This window comes from Scleropages formosus, chromosome 10, assembly GCF_900964775.1.
Source record: "Scleropages formosus chromosome 10, fSclFor1.1, whole genome shotgun sequence".
Classification (NCBI taxonomy): domain Eukaryota; kingdom Metazoa; phylum Chordata; class Actinopteri; order Osteoglossiformes; family Osteoglossidae; genus Scleropages; species Scleropages formosus.
The window spans coordinates 2,562,458-2,584,751 of NC_041815.1; the positions used below are offsets into that span (position 1 = coordinate 2,562,458).

Consider the following 22,294-nt stretch of genomic DNA (forward strand, 5'->3'; position numbering starts at 1 on the left):
ATATGTAACAGTAATCAGACTATGTGCCATGACATCATTAAAGAATGAGCTTGTGTTCTGGTTTAATAGCAGATCTGGAAAAATCCCACCTTTTGTTAAAGATTTTTTGAATGGTTGCATGAACCGCATTCCAGTAAGCTTGTATCTCATTGCATTCCCAGAAAAAAATGTATTAACGTATCCTTAGAGGCTTTACATTTAAAAGATAGGTGAGATGTCCCCAAGAACATTCTGTGTAGTCACATTGGAAAAGGCTGATTCTGAGAATAAGCTTGTAGTCTTGTTCCTAGGCGCTAAGGAAAGTGTGGGCAAGAAAGTCTTTAGCTTGTATACTGTACATGTCCATTCATAATCATTAAAAGACAAGATCTTGTTCCTATGTCTTCCTGGGGGAGCATTTGGAAAAGCGGCTCGTGTGATATAACAACACCACAGCTCTTCACCTGAAAGAGCTTCACCTTTACTTTCTAGGAGGATCAGATCTGCAGGAATGCACAGGTCACTGTTGAAGATGTCATGCCAGTCTGTTGTATTTGGTGTAGTTTTCTAAGCAGATGAATACTGGGGCAGTGTCATTTCTACAGGTAATGCCAAGAGACCGAATCAACTAATCCGGAAGACTGGCTTGGTCCTTGGAGTTGGGCTGGACTCCCTGGAGAAAGTAGTATGGAGAAACTCATAGCCATGAAGGACAATGACCCTTACCCTGTGCATGTCACCCCGGTTAAAGAGAATAGCACCATCAGCAATAGACTGATCCAGTTACACTGTTCCAAGCAGTGCTAAACGAGACCATTTCAGCAGTTGACTTTGGGCTCTACAAGGGGTCCTCATGCTCTTGGGCTCATACTCATCTCTTATTGTTGGAGTTATAAGTTACTGTGCTGACAGCAATGTTTTCTTTTTACTTCTTTATTTCTTTCCATCTTGTCTTTTTTTTTTTTTTGCACTGTTTATGGCCTTTTTTTATCCCCTAGTAAGTTCTGCGTTTTTTTTTCTCTCTCAAATTGCTGTCTAAAATCTATCTGTAAAGACTATCTTTTTGTGCAGAATTAATGAATAATACAACCGCTTGTTACCTATTCGGGTTTTATTGAGATACAAGCAAGGCGCCATAGACGTGAAGCTTAAAAAAATTTCAAACTTTCTCAGTGCTGCTAAGAGCAAGAACGGATGAAAAGAGCTGCCAATTTTAAGGCATATACTTATCATTTATATTTCAATCACTACTTTTTTGCCTCGAGTAAAACAAAGTGTACGCAAAAGTGCTGTAAAAACATTCGTCGCTTCAGTGTGAACGCCAAATGCCACTGAACGGCCTGCTTTCCAGTACTACCCAGCTTGCACACAGGCATCCCGCAGGAAACTCCTGCCTTCAGCTCGACGTATGAAAACGCCTCGCGGAGGCTCCAGTTATTACGGAGCTCTGTTTAGACCCTCCCACTATTAGGACCCAACTAGTCAAAATATTTCTGAGCACGTCAATAAACGTGGCAGTAGCCAATCACAGGCTCCAGAGAGGAATCGGCGCCTGCCTACTCGCTGGAGCGGCTGAGACGCCGTTACGTATTGTGTCTGTTTGCGTCCCCTACGTCAGGTCTCAATCGGAGTTGATTTTTTAAGAGCTTTCTGCTTGTCTGTCTTTTTTCCCCACCTTTCTTTTTAAATATATTTTAAGAGCTGTGCTTTTGAACGTTTGTATTTTAAACAATTCTTTGTATTAATCGGCAATTACAGCTACACGAACTACAGAATAAATGATTAACACGCTGAATTCAAAAAAAATGATAATCGTTCGTTGAAAGGAAGCGAGGTGTTGCTATTAAATGCTATATATATTACAAACAAATGAACGGGAAAAACACAGCAAACAAGTTAACGGGGGAAAATGACGGCGGAACTTTGAAGCGCGGGGAGCGTCAAAATTATTCGGCACTACACAGTACTAGAAGAAGCGCAGACTCCGCCATCAGTGCTGCTAACAAAAAGTATTGCAACTGAATCGGAGAGCCCACTGGATCGCTGCCGTCCATAGGGAAAGCAACAAGAGCCGTAAGGCCTACCAGCGACACCGCAGAGAGAGAGCCACAGCAATAAGAGATCCCTTCGTGGGCTGGCGAGCCACGACGCCATACAGGTTTGTGCGCTCTCTTTACGCGTGTTTCGCAGCTAGCTAGCTTCTTCTGTGTGTGCTTGTGTCCCACTCTTGAAGTGACATATTCCGGCTAGCTAGCTCGCTAAGTCTTATGTCATCATACGACGGCTGATTTCGTTTGTATCCTGAAAGTAACCACCAAGTCGAGACATGTTTAATGTTAAGCAGTACTGAGGACAGCTAAGCTAGCACGATTGTGCGTGTGTACGGTGGGTGTTTGCGCGGCGCGTTGGGAGGCGCACGCTTGCGGGGTAACTGAGAGAATGGGTTCGCTGCAGCTGTGAGTTAGTTGGCTTATTGGAGAAGGAGCCGAGCTGTGCCTGACTCAGTCAGTGCCAGAATGATAGCGGACACGCGTTTTCGGAAACTACGTGTGGAATAGGCGCCTAACGCGCGCCGTTAACCCACACACGGGCCCCGTGCGTGACGGGATGCGCCGGGATTCGAACACACTGCCTGCGTGGTCTGGCTGTTGTTGCTTAGCTCAGAGATGGAAAAGTCGTGTTAATGCGTAAATGACTATATGGAGTGAAACAAACGCGGCCATGGGATGGCCATGGCCCATGGGCCCACTAAAAAAGAGTAAGAAAAGTTGTACCCTATGAAAGTAAGTGTAACGGCTTTGTTATACCAGGCTGAAGTTACTTGGCCGAGCGTGTATGAGCGTTGCTACAGTGGAAGCTGTAGCTAGTAGTTAGCTGGCTGTTACCTACTAAGCTAGCAGTTAGCTCTCAGTGGGAGCCGGGGGGGTCGCACACGAGTCACGTTCCCCCCCCCCCGGATGGATGGCCGCTCAGAGAAATCATGTTCAGCTGGGAATAAATCTGAATGTAGCTTTATGTCCAGATGGTGCTAAAAAAAAAAATGACCGTTCCGTCCAGGTGTGCACCGAACCGAACGTTACATTTAGTGCAGCTGGCCAGGTGTTGGGGTAATAACGCGCAAAACACACACACACACACACACCGGCCTCCCGGTATCTGCTGCTGTTGGCATAGCTGCACTGACTCGTATTTTTATTTTATTTATTTATTTTATTTTTTTTAAAAGGTCAGCCTCGCGCACTGCTCACTCGCTGCGTGCACTTCGCCCTGCAATACTTACTTGCATCTTGTGGTTTGAATTATAAGGTGTCTGTGTGAACGCTTTGTTTGTGTACGTTGTACTAGTGGTGGATTTGACTCGGTGCCTCCCACCCGTCCACCTACCCACCCTGCCTGCCTGCCTGCCTGCCCACCTGCTTACCCACCCACCTAACTACCCAGCCTCCCTGCCTACCAGCCCACCTTTCTACCCTGCCTGCCTACCTACTTGCCCTGCCTATTAGGCACCACTATGGCAGAAGTGCAGTAATGTGGATGTGCAGCTCCCACTGCTTTCCGCACTTTGGGGTGTAGCTGAACCTGGAATGGAACACACAAGGTGGTCCACTTGATTGAAATGAGTGGACACGTGAGAAATGGACACTTTTCAACGTTTGTACTTCTAATCTTCAATCAGTGAAATTGCTCAGTTGCTGTTTTTTGCAGAAATGCTACATTTTCAACTGTTTTTGTGTGCAAAATGTTAATGTATAGCACAGAGGTGTGTCCGTTAATGCGCTGCAGGGGAAGGTTCCATTCTGTACAGTAGAGCCTCGATTATGTGGCCTAAATGGCAGTGGTGGTGGGCCGGTGAACAGGAAATCCAGGTGGTATAGGACCCAGTGTATTACATGCTGTATTTGGAAACACATTAGATTGGCTCAGTAGTGAAATCAGTTATAAATCCTTCATTTATTCATTTTCAGCCTTTGGTGGTAATTATTGCAAGTTGTTTTTCTTCTTTTTTTTAAGTAAAACCTGAAGCATGGGAGAATTGAACCAGAGTTAGATTGTGAGCATGCAAGTAAAGATTTTTTTTTTAAAAAAAAATCACAAAGCAAGTCTCTGTGGGGAAAGATGACCAGAAGACTGCTTAACTCGTATGCACTTCCAAATTGTGAGGCTGTTCAGTCAAAGGCATTTTGCAAAATCTCCATCAGAGAGAGAAGAACAAATGCCTGCAGCTTGATAATACAGAAGACTGAGTAACGGAAGAGCGGATATTTTGAGATGGTACTGTATTACCCACCTTTGACGGGGTTTCGTTGCTCCGGTGCTTCGTCTGCCGCTCGTGTTAAGTCTGCACATTGTCCTGGTCCTGCCTTGAATTGATGTCATGTTCACTGTTGACTAGCTGACTCTTTTGCTCTGATTGCTCTCTGGTTTTACTAACCCCTTTACGTGATTGTGAGGGAGGTCCAGCCACTGGGGAGGCAGTGAAATAATACGTTGATCCATTAACATTCTGTTTATTGTGTCTGTAATGCCGTAATGTTAAGCTACATGGTATGAATTCAGCTGATGTCAGCATTTCACGAAGGTTGATCAGTGGTTGTTTTCTCTACCTCTTAGGTTGGTCTTCAGAAAGAGAAATGTGTTTATCAAAACATATAGTACACAGTACAGGACATATACAGTGTCTTATTATTGAAGTCTTGGGCCTGATGTGTTTTTTTTTTTTCTTTTTTTTTTTTTCCCCTCCCCTCCTCTCAGAGGCGTAGCTAATCTGTATTCTTCCATCTATTTCGTCCTTGCAAGTCAAATGGGGAAAAATGATGCTTTTGTTAAATCTGAAATGTTACACAATACTGTTTGTGACAGAGGAGGCAGGAAAAGTGAGGTGCTCGCCTCTCGGCAGGGGGGATAACAGCGGTGCTTCGGGGTTGTGGTCGGGACTGGGGTTGCGGCTGTCTCAGGTCGTTCTCTTTCTCGTCTCCCCACTGGTGGGTCTGGGGTGGGAGAAATAGAGGTTGCAATTCGCCCCAGCTGTGGCTGACTTACCCTGGACTCCGCCCCGCCCGCCCGCCTAAGTGTGTTACACTGTTTTAATACATAATGAAGAGAACAAAATGTGAAGTATTTAGCACTGGCTAATATGGGATTTCAGACACTTTGCGATTCTACCAGATTGCATGTGGCAGCAATAAAAGTTCCTCTGTTGTGATCTCACCCAATTTTAAGATGTTCATACCAGTGTACACAGTTTGCCAGTTTCTGATTGTACAGCCTGTATTTTTCCTCTCTGTTTGGACAGTGAGATGAGTACTGCACCCCCTACAGAGATTTGTGGAAAGTACTTTCCTCCAGTTTGTAAAGCTACCATGACATTATAGCGTAGTCAGCAATGCAGTGTTTAGAAAATGGCAAACATTCTGTGTATTGTATCTAACAAATTTTTATTAACTTTATGATATAGGTTAGTTTATTGCGCATCACATGAAAGAGCTGTCATGAGTACTGCTGTAAGTTTCAAATGTGTTCTCTTTATGCTGTGCTTTGCTGGCCCATTTTTTTAAATTATTGAAATCTGCCTTTTTATTTAGCCCAGTGACACAAACAGCTTTTTATTCTCCCAGTTTTTTTTGAAAGCAGCATTCAAGTCACCATGTTAAAATGCAGTAGCAGGAATAAGAAAAAAATTCCTTTTTGAGTAGGGTAATTGCATTTGCTTGTACGAATAGGTATAATTATCAAATACATTTTTTATTACTAATGGAACAATACCTCTTATGTTTAGCCTGTGCTTCTTTTGCATTTCTCCAGACAAACATCTCTTGCTAGTGGAGTTGAGCTATTGAACGTGAAGCTTTCTGTCATTGGTATTTAAATCCTAGCTTGCACAGTTCACCAAGAAATTTTGTGTTCTCACACTAAAACATTTAATTTGGAGTATGCATTTTAGTTTTTGTTAAGAATGTGAAGATTCTTTTCTCTTTTAAGTTTCTACTTTGCACTTTCTTAAGCTACTTAGAACTGAAAAATCAATTTTCTTGCAATCTTTGTAGATGATCTGAAAAGCTGGGCTTTTATTTCTGTAAATGATGGTCCAATCCTTACTTGAGCAAGTGCTTTGAAAAATAGTAAATTTTTTTGGTGCTTATATACAGGTTTGGCAAATTTTTGCCATTTTTTATGCTTTACAATATTAAAAGCAAAGCAATAAAATTATAATAAATACAATATTTATTTTTATAATAAACTTAAGACATTATTTAAAAAGGAAATCCTTAAATTAGGATTTAAGTATTTCCTTATAATGAATATATCCATTGTAAAATGTACTTTGGGTCCACTGGTTTTCTACCATTTAAAGGTACAGAATTTCAAGGTTGCCAGTGCAGTCCCCACTTTCTGCTCTTGCTGTTGAACCCTTGATTAGTAAATTTACCACTTTCCATTGAAAATATTCAACTTTGTAAATGAGTTGAGTTTCTTTTGATTATATAGTTAATTTCTGCAGAATTTAATGATGAGTAATAGGAATTGTTACAATAGTGGTTACTAAATACAGATTTTTCATGTAATAGGTGTACTAATTGAGTATAGTGGCATTTTTGCTTGTTATACAACCATTCTACTTGACGCGTGTCCTTTGGTGCAGAAAGTGAATTCCGCATAAGTGGTTGTCAACAGCGCAACTGCCATCCCTGATAATTGGTTCAGAGTCATCAGCACAGCAACAAATGCTGAATAAACATTTCTGGGAAGAAAATTAAAGGGCACATTTTTTAAAATTATAAACAGACGCATAATTATGCTTTGCACAAGGTAACGTGGATAAACTTTCTGTCAGTTGATAATTTCAGGTAATCACAATCACTGATTAATGTACGTGCAGGAGTAGCAGGACCTTCCAAACATACCGGTAAACAGTGAACCCATTTAACCTCTAATTTGTAACTTCTTATGCACCACCTCATGTGATGAACACCGTGATCAACATCTGTGCATAAAGTGGAAAGAAACAAACTGTTTATTTAAGATTCACATGTCTGCAGCTGTCGCTCTTTCTCCTAATGTGATGCGCAAATTGTATTTCTCTGAGATCTCCATCGTTTTGGAGAAAAGCTTCTGCTAAAGGAATAAATGTAACTGTCTCTTCTTGCAGTTTAGTAGGGGCAAGGGTGAGAGTGCACTTGTCACTTCCTTGAGCAGACACAGAAATTTCTCAAGAACAAGTTCCAACCATGAATCCTTCCACAATGTGAATATAATGGCAAAGATGAAATAGCAGATTCAATACTATTAATGTCCAGTTAATTTAGTTGGCAGTTTTCCCTAAATTGTTACAATGTTAAGTGACTTGTGCTTATAAACTTGCATAATAACTTATAAATGTAGAACCCGTTTACACAGCTGGCTGGGTAACTTAATCTAAACATGTAATTGTCTAAGTACCTATCTAATCATCTTATTACCTAGTTATAACAGCTGTTGACATTATTGTACATAAAACCTTATTCTCACAATCCTCAAGTGGTATGATTGTCCATGTGCTTAGCAGAGTGAAAGACATATTTCTCCTCCAAACTTTATTTCTTTATATCCTAATTGCTCATCAGCCATATTATCGAAATTCCTCCGTCCAGGGTGCATATTGCCTTACCCAGTATTGTTTCTGGAGAGACTAGACCTCTTCCAACTCGCAAAATATAACATCGAAAGGCAAGCTGGAAATGATTTTTTTTTTTTTTTTTTTATTTATTTTGTTGTTCTAAATATTACATATTGTGTGGTTTTTTTTTTTTTTTTTTTTGGTTCTCTAGATTCTCCTAATTTTATAGGAAATAGTGGTAATTTGAGCCTTCCAACAAGAATTAACCAAACAGTATGATTTGATAGAACAAATTAGCCCCTTATGTAAGGCATGAGAGTATTCTAAAGATAATTTGACAAAGCACACAGTCTGATAAATGTTTCTGGAAGACCTTGAGCGGTGCAGTAGAGAAGATGCTGAACAGCTGTAAGGATTTTCAGAAAGCAGAGGAAAGGCAGTAAACTATGAACAGAGCTGATATTAAGCAGAAGCTCATTCCATAGCTTGTGATGTGGAAAAGTGACTTTTTGGTGAGTCAAAGGAGATGGGCACTTGGAATGGTTTCCTAGAGATTTCTTTGGCAGAGATGCGAGTGAAGCTAGTGAGGAGCAGAGCAATATATGGATACCATTTTATAGTAAAATAGTGTTTTACTATCTGACAAAGTCAACTGTATAAACCCACCTTTTGGACTAGGGGATTCAGTGAGCCAGTTTTGCATTACAATGATGATGAGGCAAAATTGCAAGTTTTGTTTCCTTACGAGCATCTGAGCAGACAGCTTCAGTAGTGGTACATTATACAAACGCCAAATGCTTTTCACATGCAACTTTGGTGTCTTCCTCATACAAAAATATGGTTCTGTGTGTATATGTAACCCATTATACTGTGTCTGATTCAGATTTGACTTGTCTAAATTATTTTTTTGTCATTTGTTAGTTGGTGCAACACACTCATGAAATGTTACCTACTGTATCAACAAGTATCATAACCTTTGAATCACAAATTCTTGTATCAGTACTATCACAATAATGACCATCCAAACTTTATAAGTTATGAACATTTCAGTAGTTTTTACAGTACTAGTTATGTGAGATATAATTCATGACATTGTGGTATACAAGCGAAGGTTTTGATTGCTGAACAGCATGTGAAGTCAGTTACATTGTTCGGAACATTTTCTCTAGAATACAATATTACATTTAAAATGCATAAATTGCAGGAAATCGGGAAGTGGAAATATGTTTACAAATAATTGCTTTGCATGTATTTGAGATGACAATTAGGTTTTTTCTCCTCCCCCTAGAAATGTATTTTAAGTTGGTCAGAAACTGTTGCTGGTAATTTGTTGATTGGATATGTTTGCAATAAATAAAAAGATAACTTGAAGCACCATTTATTTGTGGTTATGGTGTTTATTTTAGGTGGCAGCAAGATGTTCTACTTTCATGGCATTATGAAAGAGATTGGCTCAGGACAGCATTAAATAAGATGACCTGAATAAAGAACATTGGTTAAATTCATTGTTGTAACAGGCCCATCTCTAAGGGACATCTTGTGAAGTGTTGTATACTTACTTCACTAATCACCTTGAAACTAGGAATCCAATTACAGAGAAAGAGTAGGCTAAGGTATTGTTTCCATACTATCAAATTTGATCTTGGGAATGGCTTAGCTGTCATGATACAAATGGAAGAATTTCGGTGTACCTTGGCATCAACATCTATTGTATTTTTGCTGTTGAGCTGTAAGATGCTGAACTTTCCACATAAGACATTAATTTGAAGGGAACAGAATGAAGAATACATGAAATACAGTTTGCAGTGAATGTTGACTCTGAATTATCCTTTGTGTGAGAATGTGTGAATGGCTGTTTTTTGTGTCTTCCTTGTGGTGGAATGACCGACGCTTTTGCCAGATGCTCTGGATCAGCACAAGACTGATAATGAATGAATATGTAAAGCCAATCAAATGAATTTCCCCTATTATAGTTTAATAAGGCACTACTTTTAGTGTAAGCTTGATGTGGTTAAGGTGTGTATAATTATATGTACATTTTCCTTTGGCGTGCAAGCTGACTTTTTTTAATACAGAAACAGTAGCACAAAACTTAATTTACTTGGCTTTTTAAAGAATTAATGTATGTGGTAGATGTATTTTGCATAGCATGTCAGAGGATAATGTAAATGCAGCACACAGTGGGCCGGTATGAGAGCTTAGCTACGATGTGTATTGTTAAATAGTGAGGCAGAGTGGTTCTGCAGCACTTTGGATTGTAGCTGTAGTTATTTTGACAACACGCTGTCTCAGTATGCCTCTGCAATTTGTCATACATACCTTTATTTTTTTATTTAGCTGTTGCGGGCATTCGAGATACATAGAAGATGTTACATCCCATGCATATATTACAGCGGCAGTATACAAGGACTCAGTCCAACCAACCTCACCATGAAGCTGCAGAGAGCATCATCCAGCATTGCCAACATACACTGATCAGCCAGAACATTAAAATCACTGACAGGTGAAATAATCAATGTTATTATCTCGTTACAATAGCACCTGTCAATGAGTTGAACATATTAGGCAGAAGTGAACAGTCAGTTCTTGAATTTGATGTCTTGGAAGCTGGGAAAATGGGCAAGTGTATGGATCTGAGTGACTTTGACAAGGGCCAAATTGTGATGGCTAGACAACTGGGTCAGAGCATCTCCAAAATGGCAGGTCTTGTGGGGTGTTCCCGGTATGCAGTGGTTAGTACCTACCAAAAGTGGTCCATGGAAGGACAACCGGTGAACTGGCGACAGGGTCATGGCTGCCCAAGGCTCATTAATGCGCGTGGAGAACGAAGGATAGCCCGCCTGGTTCGAACACGCAGAAGAGCTACTGTAGCACAAATTGCCGAAAACCTTAACCCTGTCCATGATAGAAGGGTGCCAGAACACACAGTGCACCACAGCTTGCTGCGTATGAGACTGCATAGCGGCAGACCAGTCAGAGTGCCCATGCTCACCCCTGTTCACTGCTGAGAGTGCCTACAATGGGCACGTGAGGGTCAGAACTGGGCTATGGAGCAATGGAAGAAGGTGACTTGGTCTAATTAATCATGTTTTCTTTTAGATCATATGGACAGCCAGGTGCATGTGTGTCGTTTACCTGGGGAAGAGATGGCAACAGGATGCACTATGGGAAGAAGGCAAGCAGGCGGAAGCAGTGTGATGCTCTGGGCAACGTTCTACTGGGAAACCTTGGGTCCTGGCCTTCATGGGGCTGTTACTTTGACACGTACCACCTACCTAAAGATTGTTGCAGACCAAGTACACCCCTTTATGGCAACGGTATTCCCTGATTGCAATGGCCCTGCCACATTGCCAAAATTGTTCAGGAATAGTTTGAGGCACACGAAAACGGGTTCAAGGTGTTGCCTTGGTCTTAAAATTCCCTAGGTCTCAATCCGATTGAGCATCTGTGGGATGTGCTGGAAGTCTGACCTCATCTCTTACAATACTTAAAGAATCTGCTGCTAACGTCTTGGTGCCAGATACCACAGGACGCTTTGAGGTCTTGTGGAGTCCATGCCTCAACTGGTTCGAACTGTTTTGGCGCAAGGGGGGCAATTCACAATATTAGGCAGGTGGTTTTAATGTTTTGGCTGATCGGTGTATATCTCCATGACTCGAAACGAAGAAGCTTAACTACCTTCTGTAACTAACACAACCAGAGGGTACTAGCATGGGAGTTTCATCGAAGTTGTCAAGTGGGCATCTCCCTTTGTCGGTATTTCATTGAATTTTGCTGGTGACACCTTTGGAAGGTTCAACAGTGTGTTCCGACATCTCATACTCACTCCGTCCAGACACATTAGATACCCTTCAGCCGACAATCATTTACACTATCCCATACCCCATCTTCTCTTCCTTCTGGCCACTTAACCTTTCACCATTGCCCCCTTGACTTTTCCTGTCCCGGGTTAGTTTCTTCTGTCTGCATAGCCTCAGCTACCTGGCTTTCACCATCCTGCAACCTGGTACTCAGTCCTACCTCCTCAGTGCCAGGGGTACTGATATCCTGCGGACTTTGGTGTGAAACCTGCTACTGGACTTCAACCGACTGACTTGAGCTACTTCTGAAGAAATAGTGGTCGATGAAGGGCCCGTGCCCGCCCACACCTCGGCACCTTTTCCTTCCATAGTGAATCATCAGGCCTCTTGTCGATGTTATTACTTTCCTCCACCCACAGAGGCAAACCTGCAACTGCCTTGTATCAGCATTCAATCTGGTTATCCCCATGTACAACTCTGCACATAGCCATAATTGTTCCAAGATTAGTAGCTGTAAAATCCACCCATGAGCCATCTTCCACCTTTGCTTTCGCTGACTCTTGGGGTATCACATCATTTAATTCATTTGTAGCCTTCATGAGGTGAGTTTTATGACCCTTATTAGATGTAGACACATTGGAGCCAGAACAGAGAACAGTCCTGCTTTTGCTTTTGATCCTTTTGTGTGTGGGACTATCCACCAGGCAGAGGTGGTGGAGCGTAGCAGTCTTATTGGGGTGTAGTGCATGATCAGGCCTTGTAGATATCTGGGAGCAGTTCCATTTATGCTTTTGTAGGCCATGACCACAGTTTTGAATTTGATCTGGGCAGCTATAGGAAGCCAATTCAAAGCCACAAGGAGGGGAGATGCATGGGAATGCTTTGGCAGGTCAAGCACATCTCATGCAGCAGCGTTTTATATCGGCTGTAGAGGTTTGATGGCAGTAGCCAGAAGGCCAGACCGAAGAGAGTTGCAGGAGTCCAGGCAGGCCTGGAGAAGTAGTTGTATATAGTCAGTTGTTTGGGGTGGCTCCTACGGCTGTTACGCAGGATGTATCCAGAGGTCCAGGTTGTGTCTTCAGTTTTCTGAGAGAGACAGACTTGGTCAATCACTCGTAGACTCTTAGCCAAGGAGATAGTCCAGTCAAAAAGGTCGAAATAGATGACTGTGTGCAATAGGCAGGCAGAAATCCGCAAGGAAATGTCTGTTGCTCCAGGTGGAAATAAGAGTTGGGTATCATCAGTGTAGCAGTGGTAGCTGAATCCATGCGAGGTGATGACAGAGCCAAGGGAAGGGGTGTAAACTGAGAAGAGTAGAGGGCCCCGTACTTGAGCCCTGTTGGACTCCAGTTGAAAGAGGCTGAGGAGATGAACGGGAATCCTGCCAGACCACTTGGTAGGATCTGTCTGATAGGTAGGGCTCAAACCATTTCTGTGCTGTTCTTTTGATGCCAAGCTTACCAACAGAAGAGAGTAGAATCTGGTGGCTGACGGCGTCGAATGCTGCAGACAGGCCGAGGAGAGGGAGGCCGCTCTAGCAACTGGAGAGCACCTGACGCTGCCAGGAGTGCTGTCTCGGTGGAATGTCCAGCTTTGAATCTAGACTGATATCCGTCGAGGAGATGGTTCTGGGTGAGGAATGCAGATAATTGATCGCAGGTTGCCTGTGATCAAACATGATGTTGACAGCAGAACTCGCATAGTGGCAGAGGCCTCCTTCGGTGGACTCCCTTGTCTTTGCACCCCGAGTCTTTGAACTTTGAGGCTGCTGCTATGCATCACCTGGTGCAATTTGAACCAGGCTAATTCACATCAGCTGAGAGGCCAAATCGAAACTACTCTGACAATAGTAACCAAAACAAACAGAACAAAGAGGGTGGCACAATTAATGAAAGCGCCTGAGTGACACCCAGTCAATAGAATGAGAGATGGTTTAGGTTTCAGCACACTCTGACAAGCTGCAAATTAAATAAAATAAATAGAATCAACTGCACAAACAGAAAACACATTGCTTTTATCTATTATTGCAACTACACGATAAGAATGCGTGTCGGGAAACAGTGGTAGCAGCAGCAATCCTCCAACACAAATATAATGCACAAATGTTAGTTCAGTGCTCAAGAGCACTGGATCACTGAGCACTAATTAACATTAATTTAAGTATTGCTCTGATGAAGGTCCTGCAGCATAATGTTCTGAGCAAGTGATTGACCTGACATATATTTATTGTGTGAAAACATTTAGAGCTGAATAGCAAACATATTTTATTGGCAAAAGAAATACCGATTATACTTTTTAGTTTTGGTTTTGAAATATCACATCTAACATCAAAATGACATTAACTGGTAAAGTTAACGCAGCATAGAAGACAGAATGAGCCGTTTCTTTCACGGATGTAGAGTGGCTGCTACAGAAAATACCAGTAACACAAAATAAGCTCAGCACTTTACTAATTTTGGTTTGACTGCAGCAAAAGTCCTATTAAGTCAGTTTCTTCAGAAATGAAGTTATATACAGTATGATAGCAAGGTATGAACACACTATTCATGTAGAGAGCATTGCACTTTAGTGACAGCACATTGTGTAGGATTCATAGTAGTGCTGAGAAAAGTATTTATGCACATGTTTATCATGAATTGTCAGCAGTTTGGGATTAAATAGGAGTTTGTGGAAATAGTTCTGAGTAAAGCCAAAATCAGTTTCCATTTGAAAAAATGTCACACAAAATGAATGGGAACCCCCAAATAAGATATTTTTATTTGTTACAACAGCATTGTTCCGATGTTAAAATGTTAAAAGTTTTATTAAATCATTATCAGTTACTGTGTCCAATGCACAGTCACTGTAGTCTGCCTTGTAAGCAGAGGTACATGGTACACTGGATGGAGACATTTTGATCATTTGAGTCAGTCAAGTTCCCAAGAACACTTTCTATGTCATTCTGGAAAGCATGTTGACACTATTCTGTTATAGGCAGTGTGCAGCATTACTGGCAAATGCTTAATGCTAAATGATCATGAGGTTCAGGGTTTTTTTTTTTTTTTACATTAATGTAAGGATATTCATGTTAAATATATTTAAATGATGTAGCTTGTGTGTCTTGGTGCGACAGTCTATAGTATTTACATTTATGCTGTCTCACTGTTATCCCCTGCCAGTCACCATTTCCTTAACTACCACAAGTAAAAGCACAAGCTTGACATGCATGTTGAGTCAGTTATCAGTCCTGCTCCCTGAAAGAAGTGTTTGTGTTTCCCAGTGATTAATTTACTGAGTTAATAATTTCATGTTTACAGTTTGTTTCTATAAGAGCTCAAAGTACTCAGATTTGAATACCCTGCTCCCAAGGTACTTACCCAGAATTGCGTTAGTAAAATGGCTAAGCTGTATAAATGAATAAATAATTTAAGTAGCTTAATGCAATAAGACACTTTTGCAGGAGAACATGCATACTCTAAAACCGCTGGTCCTAAGCAGGGTCGTGGCAAACTGGAGCCTAACCCAGCAACACAGGGCGCAAAGCTGCAGGGGAGGAGAGCACACCCCAGATGGGACGCCAGTTTGTCGTAAGGCACTTCAAGTGGGACTTGAACCCCAGACCCGCCACACAGCAGGACCCAGCCAAGCCTGCTGCACCACCGAACAGCTGAATAAAATAGTAAAAGAATAATAGTAAGGGATTTGCTCTCACGGAAAAGGATGGTATGCCCTCTCCAGGTAAGGGGAGAGTTTTTGCCCCAGGTGGAGGAGTTCAAGTATCTTGGGGTCTTGTTCACGAGTGAGGGAAGAAGGGAGCGTGAGATCAGGCCACAGACTGGGAGCAGCGGCAGCAGTAATGCAGTTGCTGTACTGGACTGTAGTGGTGATGGGGGAGCTGAGCCATAAGGCGAAGCTCTCCATTTACCGGTCAATCTACGTCCCTACCCTTACCTATGGTCATCAACTTTGGGTGATGACCAAAAGAATAAGACCATGGATACAAGCGGCCGAAATGAGTTTTCTCCGCAGGGCGCTGGGACTCACTCTCCATGACAGGGTGAGGAGTTCGGACATCCGGGAGGAGCTCAGAGTAGAGCCGCTACTCCTTCACATTGAGAGGAGCCAGTTGAGGTGGTTCGGGCATCTGATTAGGATGCCCCCTGGGCGCCTCCTTTTGGAGGTATACCAGGCACGGCCAACTGGGACGAGGCCCCGAGGTCGGCCCAGGACCCGCTGGAGGGATTATATCTCACAGTTGGCCTGGGAACGGCTGGGGGTCCCCCAGGTTGGGGTGGAGGACGTTCCGGGGGACAGGGGCGGCTGGGCCTCTCTGCTCTCCCTGCTGCCACCGCGACCCTTTTAGGACAAGCGGGACAGAAGATGGATGGATGGATGGGATCTGCTGTTTCTGTGATATTGATTTGATGTTATTTGATAATTTTAATTGCTTGACAAGACATTGTTTTCCCATGTTGTCATGTTCTAAGCATGGTTAAGTTTCCATACAAAATTTAATTTATTGTACAGTCATGCGCCGCTTAACGATGTTTCGGGCAATGAATGACCGCATATACGATGGTGGTCCCGTAAGATTATAATGGAGCTGAAAAATTCTTATTGACTAGCAACATAGTAGCGTTGCGTGTTCGTGGTGGTGCTGGTGTAAACAAAATTACTGCACTGTCTTATAAAAGTATAGCACATACAATTACGTACAGTACGTAGTTGATAAACACCTATGTTATTGGTTTATGTATTTACTTTTTATCGTTGCTTTTTAAAGTTTACTGTAAAAAGCATGCCGTGTTACGCCAGCAGCAGCGTCAGAGAATCTCGTGTTTACCACGTCTCTTGACTGTATTGAGGCTAAATCATCTGGATTTGTATAAGTACACTCTGTTTGCACAACACCGAGATCATGTAACAACGCATTTGTCAGAACGTATCCCCGTCATCAAGCGAAGCATGTCTGTATTCTGTAATTTTCCTAAATGTTTACATGAGTGTTTATTCCTTATTTACTTTGTTCTTGTGTTGCTCTGAACCTGTAACCAGGGACTGGAATTATGTTAACTGTGTATCAGCCAGTATTTAGGGGGTGCCTTATAGTGAATGTCGCACCTTTGTTAGGATAATGCAAAGCACATTTATAACAATAAAATGACAGCGTATTGGGCCAACGTTTTGCTGTAAAGTGTATTGGGGAAAAGGGTATATATTTCCAAAAGCTGTATTTTTTTTCCTTTTATTTTTTTTAATTAATGAAGTTGTACAGGATCATATTTAATTGATGGGTGTACTTTAGTTAATTATTTTTACTACCTAGCTGGTCAAATTTGATGTTTATTCAGTGTCACTTGCATTAAGAAGAGAATTTTCCCTCTCTGTGCTTCCTGCAAATCAAAAATACTTATGTATATAATATGGGCAAAAACATTGTTTGGTGTGTTTTTTATTTAAAAATGAAATGCGTTGTGGAACATGGGTTGTACGCATATTGTACTCAGAATGATTAGTGTCTTATGGAATTTCTTTATTGAAATGTTTTTTTTTCCTTCTGATTCTAACTTAATTTAGTCATTATGGTTCATTAGTAATTGTTTGAACATTATCATATAAATTGGACTGCAGTTTTTGAGAAGGCATGATGGTACTGCAATCCGTGTTTTCTTTAATTGCTGTCATTCACTTGTTTGTAGCTTCACAATAAAAATACGATTGGAGCTTTTCTGTACAGGGCTGTAAAAATGGTTCCCCTTTGATTTCTTCTTTTTGAAGCTTTTATACTGAATTTGATAGGATTTTTTTTTTTTTTTTTTTTTTTTTTTTAAAGTTCTAATACTATGTAAAGGCAGAAATAATTTTTGTATTTTCTAGTTTGTATTTGTTTCTTTGGTGTTACAAGATAAGCAAATGTGCAGTCATCTTGTATTCAAATGATAATTGCCCCACAAGTAAAATCAACCTCATTCGGTCAGTTTCAGTCAAACTTTAGAGTTGATTAATTTCACTTGAATTAATTGGAGAGATGTTTTTGTCTGTTCTTGTACATCAGAAGGATCTCTGGTAATGCGAAATCTCCCCCCCCCCCCCCCCCCCCCCCCCCCCCCCACTTACAGGTAGCAGTGGTTCCACTTCTGGATGCAGCCCTGACCAGTGGATGGGATCAGGATCAACTGATCTCACCATTATGTTCTAGATGAGACCTTGACTTTTGGTGATGGCCAAGTGGATTTGACCAACACCAATCCATAAGCTCCTTAGGTTTGCACAAGCCCCTTTTCCCCTATCTTTACCTCACTATCCCCCTGACCATGTGAGGCTATCCCATTTCCAGCACTGAGGGGATCCAGGCATTGTTTTGGTTCAGTTTCTGTTGCAGCAACAAGTCCTCCTTGCAGTGTATGTGTGTTCACCCCAGTGTGAACCCCTAGCGTGCTTCATCATCTTCCCCTCCCCCATAGTCCCCCCCAAAGGGGATTAACCATGATGTTCCGAGATCAGGTGGGAATCCTAACGGACTGGTTTAAGGGATGGAATGAGTGTGAGCAGACAGTGGCACTGTTGTCATTGCTGAAGAGGGTGACTCGCACCCAAGCCCGCTTCCTTCAGATCTGCTTGGAGCACTTGCTGGCAGACTGTACTGAGATCCACATTCTGGAGGCAGAGGCTAACAATGCAGGTAAATGGAAATGCCTATTGTCATAATGTTTTTCTTCATTTATTCTAAGGGGTACCAAAATCCCAGGATTTTCTTTTCCCTTCTTCCTCATTGCTCCATCCCCAAGTCTATGCCCCTCATATTTGAGACACAACGGGGTTGATATCGGTGACGCATAATGTCAAGTGCTTGCCGTTTGAAGCTTATGTTGTATAAAAAAATTCAAAATGTAAGTTTACATGTTCAAAAACAGTACATGTATGACTTTCAAGGCAAATCAGCATCTTTTCCCAAGGTTTAAGATGACACAGATCTGTTCACTTATCAGTGTAATGAACAACATAATAAAGTATGGAAGTACAGATGCTCCTGTACAATGGTTCGACTTATGATTTTTTGAAGTTACGATAGTATGATAGCGATACACATTCGGTAGAATCCGTACTTCGGATTTTGAATTTCTAACTGTTCTCGCGTTTGCGAGATGCGGTACAATACTCTGTCTGCTGGGCAATGGCAGTGAGTCATAGCATTTGATCGATCACGCAAATGCTGCTAGTGTAAACAAGCGATACTGTGTTGAAAGCATTTTTTATTTTGTGTTTTTGCATCCCGTCACGTCTACTAAACACCCGTTTGCTTTAAATTTCTGAGCACATTTAAGGTAGGTTAGGCTATGATGTTTGGTAGGTGCGAAACTGTATTCTTTCCCAACTTACGATGGGTTTATCGGAACGTAACCCCATTGTTAGTCGAGGAGCGTCTGTATTGCGTGCCTTCTACTAATGCAGAGTATGGTCTTGTGTTTTAATTTTGCATTTTTTTTTCTCTGAAAAATAGACTGGTTTCTAGTCCTAGAAGTCTCCTTTCTTATTTGTCTCTATCATACCAAGAACATAACCATAGACTCAAATGATGTGTATCCTTCTAAGTTTAGACAGAAACTGTTAATGTCTTGTGTAGATTGTTATAGTGTGTCTGGAATCTGGGAAGTTGAGGATGGTTCTTCTTGTAAAATTAAAGCGTCCATTATAATGCCATACCCTGGAAAGCGGGGTTGGTTCTGTCCGAATAGTTATGAAGTCAAGGATACACATACCTTACAGTTGTGCTGGAAGGCAGTATAATTTCATACCTCATGAGTGGGGAAAATCACAATGGGGAAAACTATTCTTTAATGTGCTAGCTAAATTCTAATTTGAAAAACAACCTTAGCTTGATAAACTATTAATCATTGTTAAATTTGTGAGCAGTAGCTCATCTCTGAACTTATCCATGGTAGTAAGGAAGTAGAGGATGACGCAAAGGAGATCACCTGATAGGTTTATGGTCTGACCTGGGTGAAGTTCTGGACACGGGTGAGGAGAGATGCTGCGCTGTTGGGCGATCGCCACTATGTGGTGATTTGCATTAAAGTGCTGAGAAGACCACCGGAGGTAAACATTGGACAGTTATTAGCAAGCTCTGAAGGTTGTGGTAACAGTGCTTGTGGAAGAAAGCCCTGGTGTTCGGAGAAGCCACAGAGAATTGTTCTCAGATGTATTTGAAGATATGCTGCAAGCCTTTTGACAAGTAGGGAGAAATGGGCAGAATGTCACCTAGTCTGTGCAAGGATGACATTAACACAACTGGGTGTATTGAGAGGAGGTGGTTTTTCCAGGAACTCTTGCTTGAAGCAGTTGGTAACAGTGGAGGAGGCAGGGAGACGTGGGATAGTTTATTGTAGCTTCAAGAGGATCATGCAGTGCTACCCTGCCACCCCAAACCCCAAGAATGTCTGTGTCACAACTGTGGCCTAATTTACTAAAATTCCAGTGCTAACTTGTGTGTTTGTCGTCATCTCCAGCCATTGTCAGCCAGTGGCATCAGGAGCCCAAAGAGAAGGTGGTTTCTCTGCTGCTGTCTCACTTGCCATTGTTGCAGCCACGGAACAGCGAAGCCAAATGTGAGTACATGAATCTGCTGCAAAAGGTGCTGAGCCACACCATTGAGAGCAGCCTATTTGTGGAGGAGAGCCGGCAACTCCTCTCCTACGCTCTCATTCACCCGGCCACCAGTCTGGATGACCGTACTTCTTTGGCCATGTGGCTTAATCACCTTGAAGAGCATCTCTCCAGTGGTTATACATCCACTGTACGGTCATCTATTAGCCCCTACCACCCACGACAAGGCTCTGATGAGTGGCCTGGCCTAGAGGCCTCAGACTCCGGTCAGGCATGGCAGGACAAGTCGTCCTCCAGCTCCTCAGCAGGACAGAATGGACACCTTTCCTTTCATGGATCAGGAGGAGTGCCATCTCCCATCAACAGTATAGGTGCTGCCACCAACACAGGTGAGCTTTACTAACACCTGAATGACAGTGTATCTGTACTTTCAAGTTACCCTTCTTTCTTTCTCCTACACATGAAGGTTACAGGAACAGTGATAACACCTGTTGAACCCATCTCCTCGCGTTAGTGTAGTGCTTTTTTTTCCCCACGTTTTCTACCCTTTTCATTATTTACAATGCCTGATGGTAAATGTACGCTTGAAGAAAAAAGAACCGTCTTGCAAGCATACAGCAATTGATTTGGAGATGAAATCAATAAGGAAGTGTGAAAGTGGAAAAAGATTGTCTGTAGCATGGAAACCAGGTTTAGCTGTATTGACAGTGAATACAATAGTGAAGGATGCCGCACGTATAAAGGAGCATGTGAAAGGAACAGCTAGCATGAAAATAACAGTAACAAAGAAACATCAAGGTGCAATAACTGAGATGGAAAAATTAGAAATTACACAACAGCACCCTCTTGTGTGCCAGCATACTACTAGATTTAAGGTAAGCACGCACAGTACAATACAGTATGTGTACTGCATGCAGTAGTATTTTAAATTTATGCTTTATAGAAATGTAAAAGTTTCATTGACTAGACCTATGTCTTACTACAGTATTTATGTTTGACATTTACTAGAGAATTGTGTAATTTTTTTTACCCATATTTGCAACGAATGCAAAGGAAATGAGAAGGCTTGATCTGTAACAGAGGGTGTCGGTGGAATCCGACATACGTACATTTTTTAGCTTATGTAAGGGGTTGAACAGTAGTCTATTTGTAGAAGTCGAGGGGTGTCTATTGCCTGCTAATGTACACTGAAACAGTCATGGTAATCAGTCTGCAGTTACTCTGGGTAGTACCTTTTATCTAAAAGTGCTTAGTGTCAAACTTTCAGTCTTATCTCTTCATATGCCTTTTGTATACTGTGATATGACTATTACAGTACTGTCTGCAGAAATTTAAAAAAAAAAAAAAAAAAAAACTGACACCTTAACATTTTGGATAAATTTATACAGTTTCATCCCAAATCAGACTGGGTTTAAAACATTCTTATAGACAGCATCATTTCACAGTGAGTTTCACCTGTGCTGTGGGTTCAGATGTAGGTTTGACTCTAGCTCAGTCTGTGAAGAGTTTACATGTTCTCCTGGAATTTGCATGGAATAGTCCATAATCCAAAGATGTCTTTCAGATGAATTGGTGACTCCACATTGCCTGAAAGGTGTGTTTGATTGCCCTGTGATGGATTGGTGTCCTGTTCAGGGTGTACCTTGTGACATCCCTTGTGGTTGTGGGGTAGGCTGTGGATGCTGCAACCCTGCACTGGACAAGCAGTTATTGATAATGAACCTATCAGGTTAAGGCGAGGGACACATACATGTATTTTTTGGTTGCTGCTGTTTGACGTTTAGTGGTGAAGGTGAATTTGGGGTTAAATTAATTTACAAATACTTTTCCGGTCCCAGTTGTATAATCATAGAAAAGTCACATTCACATACTGTCAACTATCATTGGCATAACTTTAAAGTTACAGTGCAGTTACTTTCATACTTTAATTTTCTTCCACACCGAGGACATGACAAAGCAATACTGGCATCACATTTTCTCTTTCTGCCCTCATACTAATAGAATTGACAAAGATCTGGTCAAATTTAATGTAAAAAAGCTCCAAAAATGGAGAAAAGAGGCAAATAATTTTATGCAGCACTGTATGTACAGCACAACACAATACTGCATTATGTTTAAAGAACATTTCTGGAACTTACTAGTTAGAGCTAAGTAACACTATTGAGTGACTGAAACTTAATAGTGTCCTGAAACTGAAAGACTATACATACATATATATATTTAACCTAATTTTGTATTTTATGACACAGCGCAAATACAATACTGTCTTGCCTTCCATGGCATTTCCTTAAAAATTTGTTCATCACTGAGTACTGTATACACTTAGTTAAAGTAACAT

General features: G+C 41.6%; 1 protein-coding gene across 4 annotated transcripts in view; it reads left to right on the top strand.

The window, feature by feature from the left end:
* The first annotated feature begins 1,616 nt into the window (after window positions 1-1,616).
* samd4b (sterile alpha motif domain containing 4B) overlaps window positions 1,617-22,294 on the top strand; it is a 39,667-nt gene continuing 18,989 nt past the window's right edge. For all 4 annotated transcript variants that reach the window (XM_018765163.2, XM_018765164.2, XM_018765162.2 and 1 more), the window contains exons 1-3: window positions 1,617-2,137; window positions 17,472-18,034; window positions 19,860-20,345. In XM_018765163.2, coding sequence (XP_018620679.2) covers window positions 17,839-18,034; window positions 19,860-20,345 — 682 coding nt within the window. In that variant the 5' untranslated portion in view covers window positions 1,617-2,137; window positions 17,472-17,838. The remainder of the gene's footprint in view (window positions 2,138-17,471; window positions 18,035-19,859; window positions 20,346-22,294) is intronic.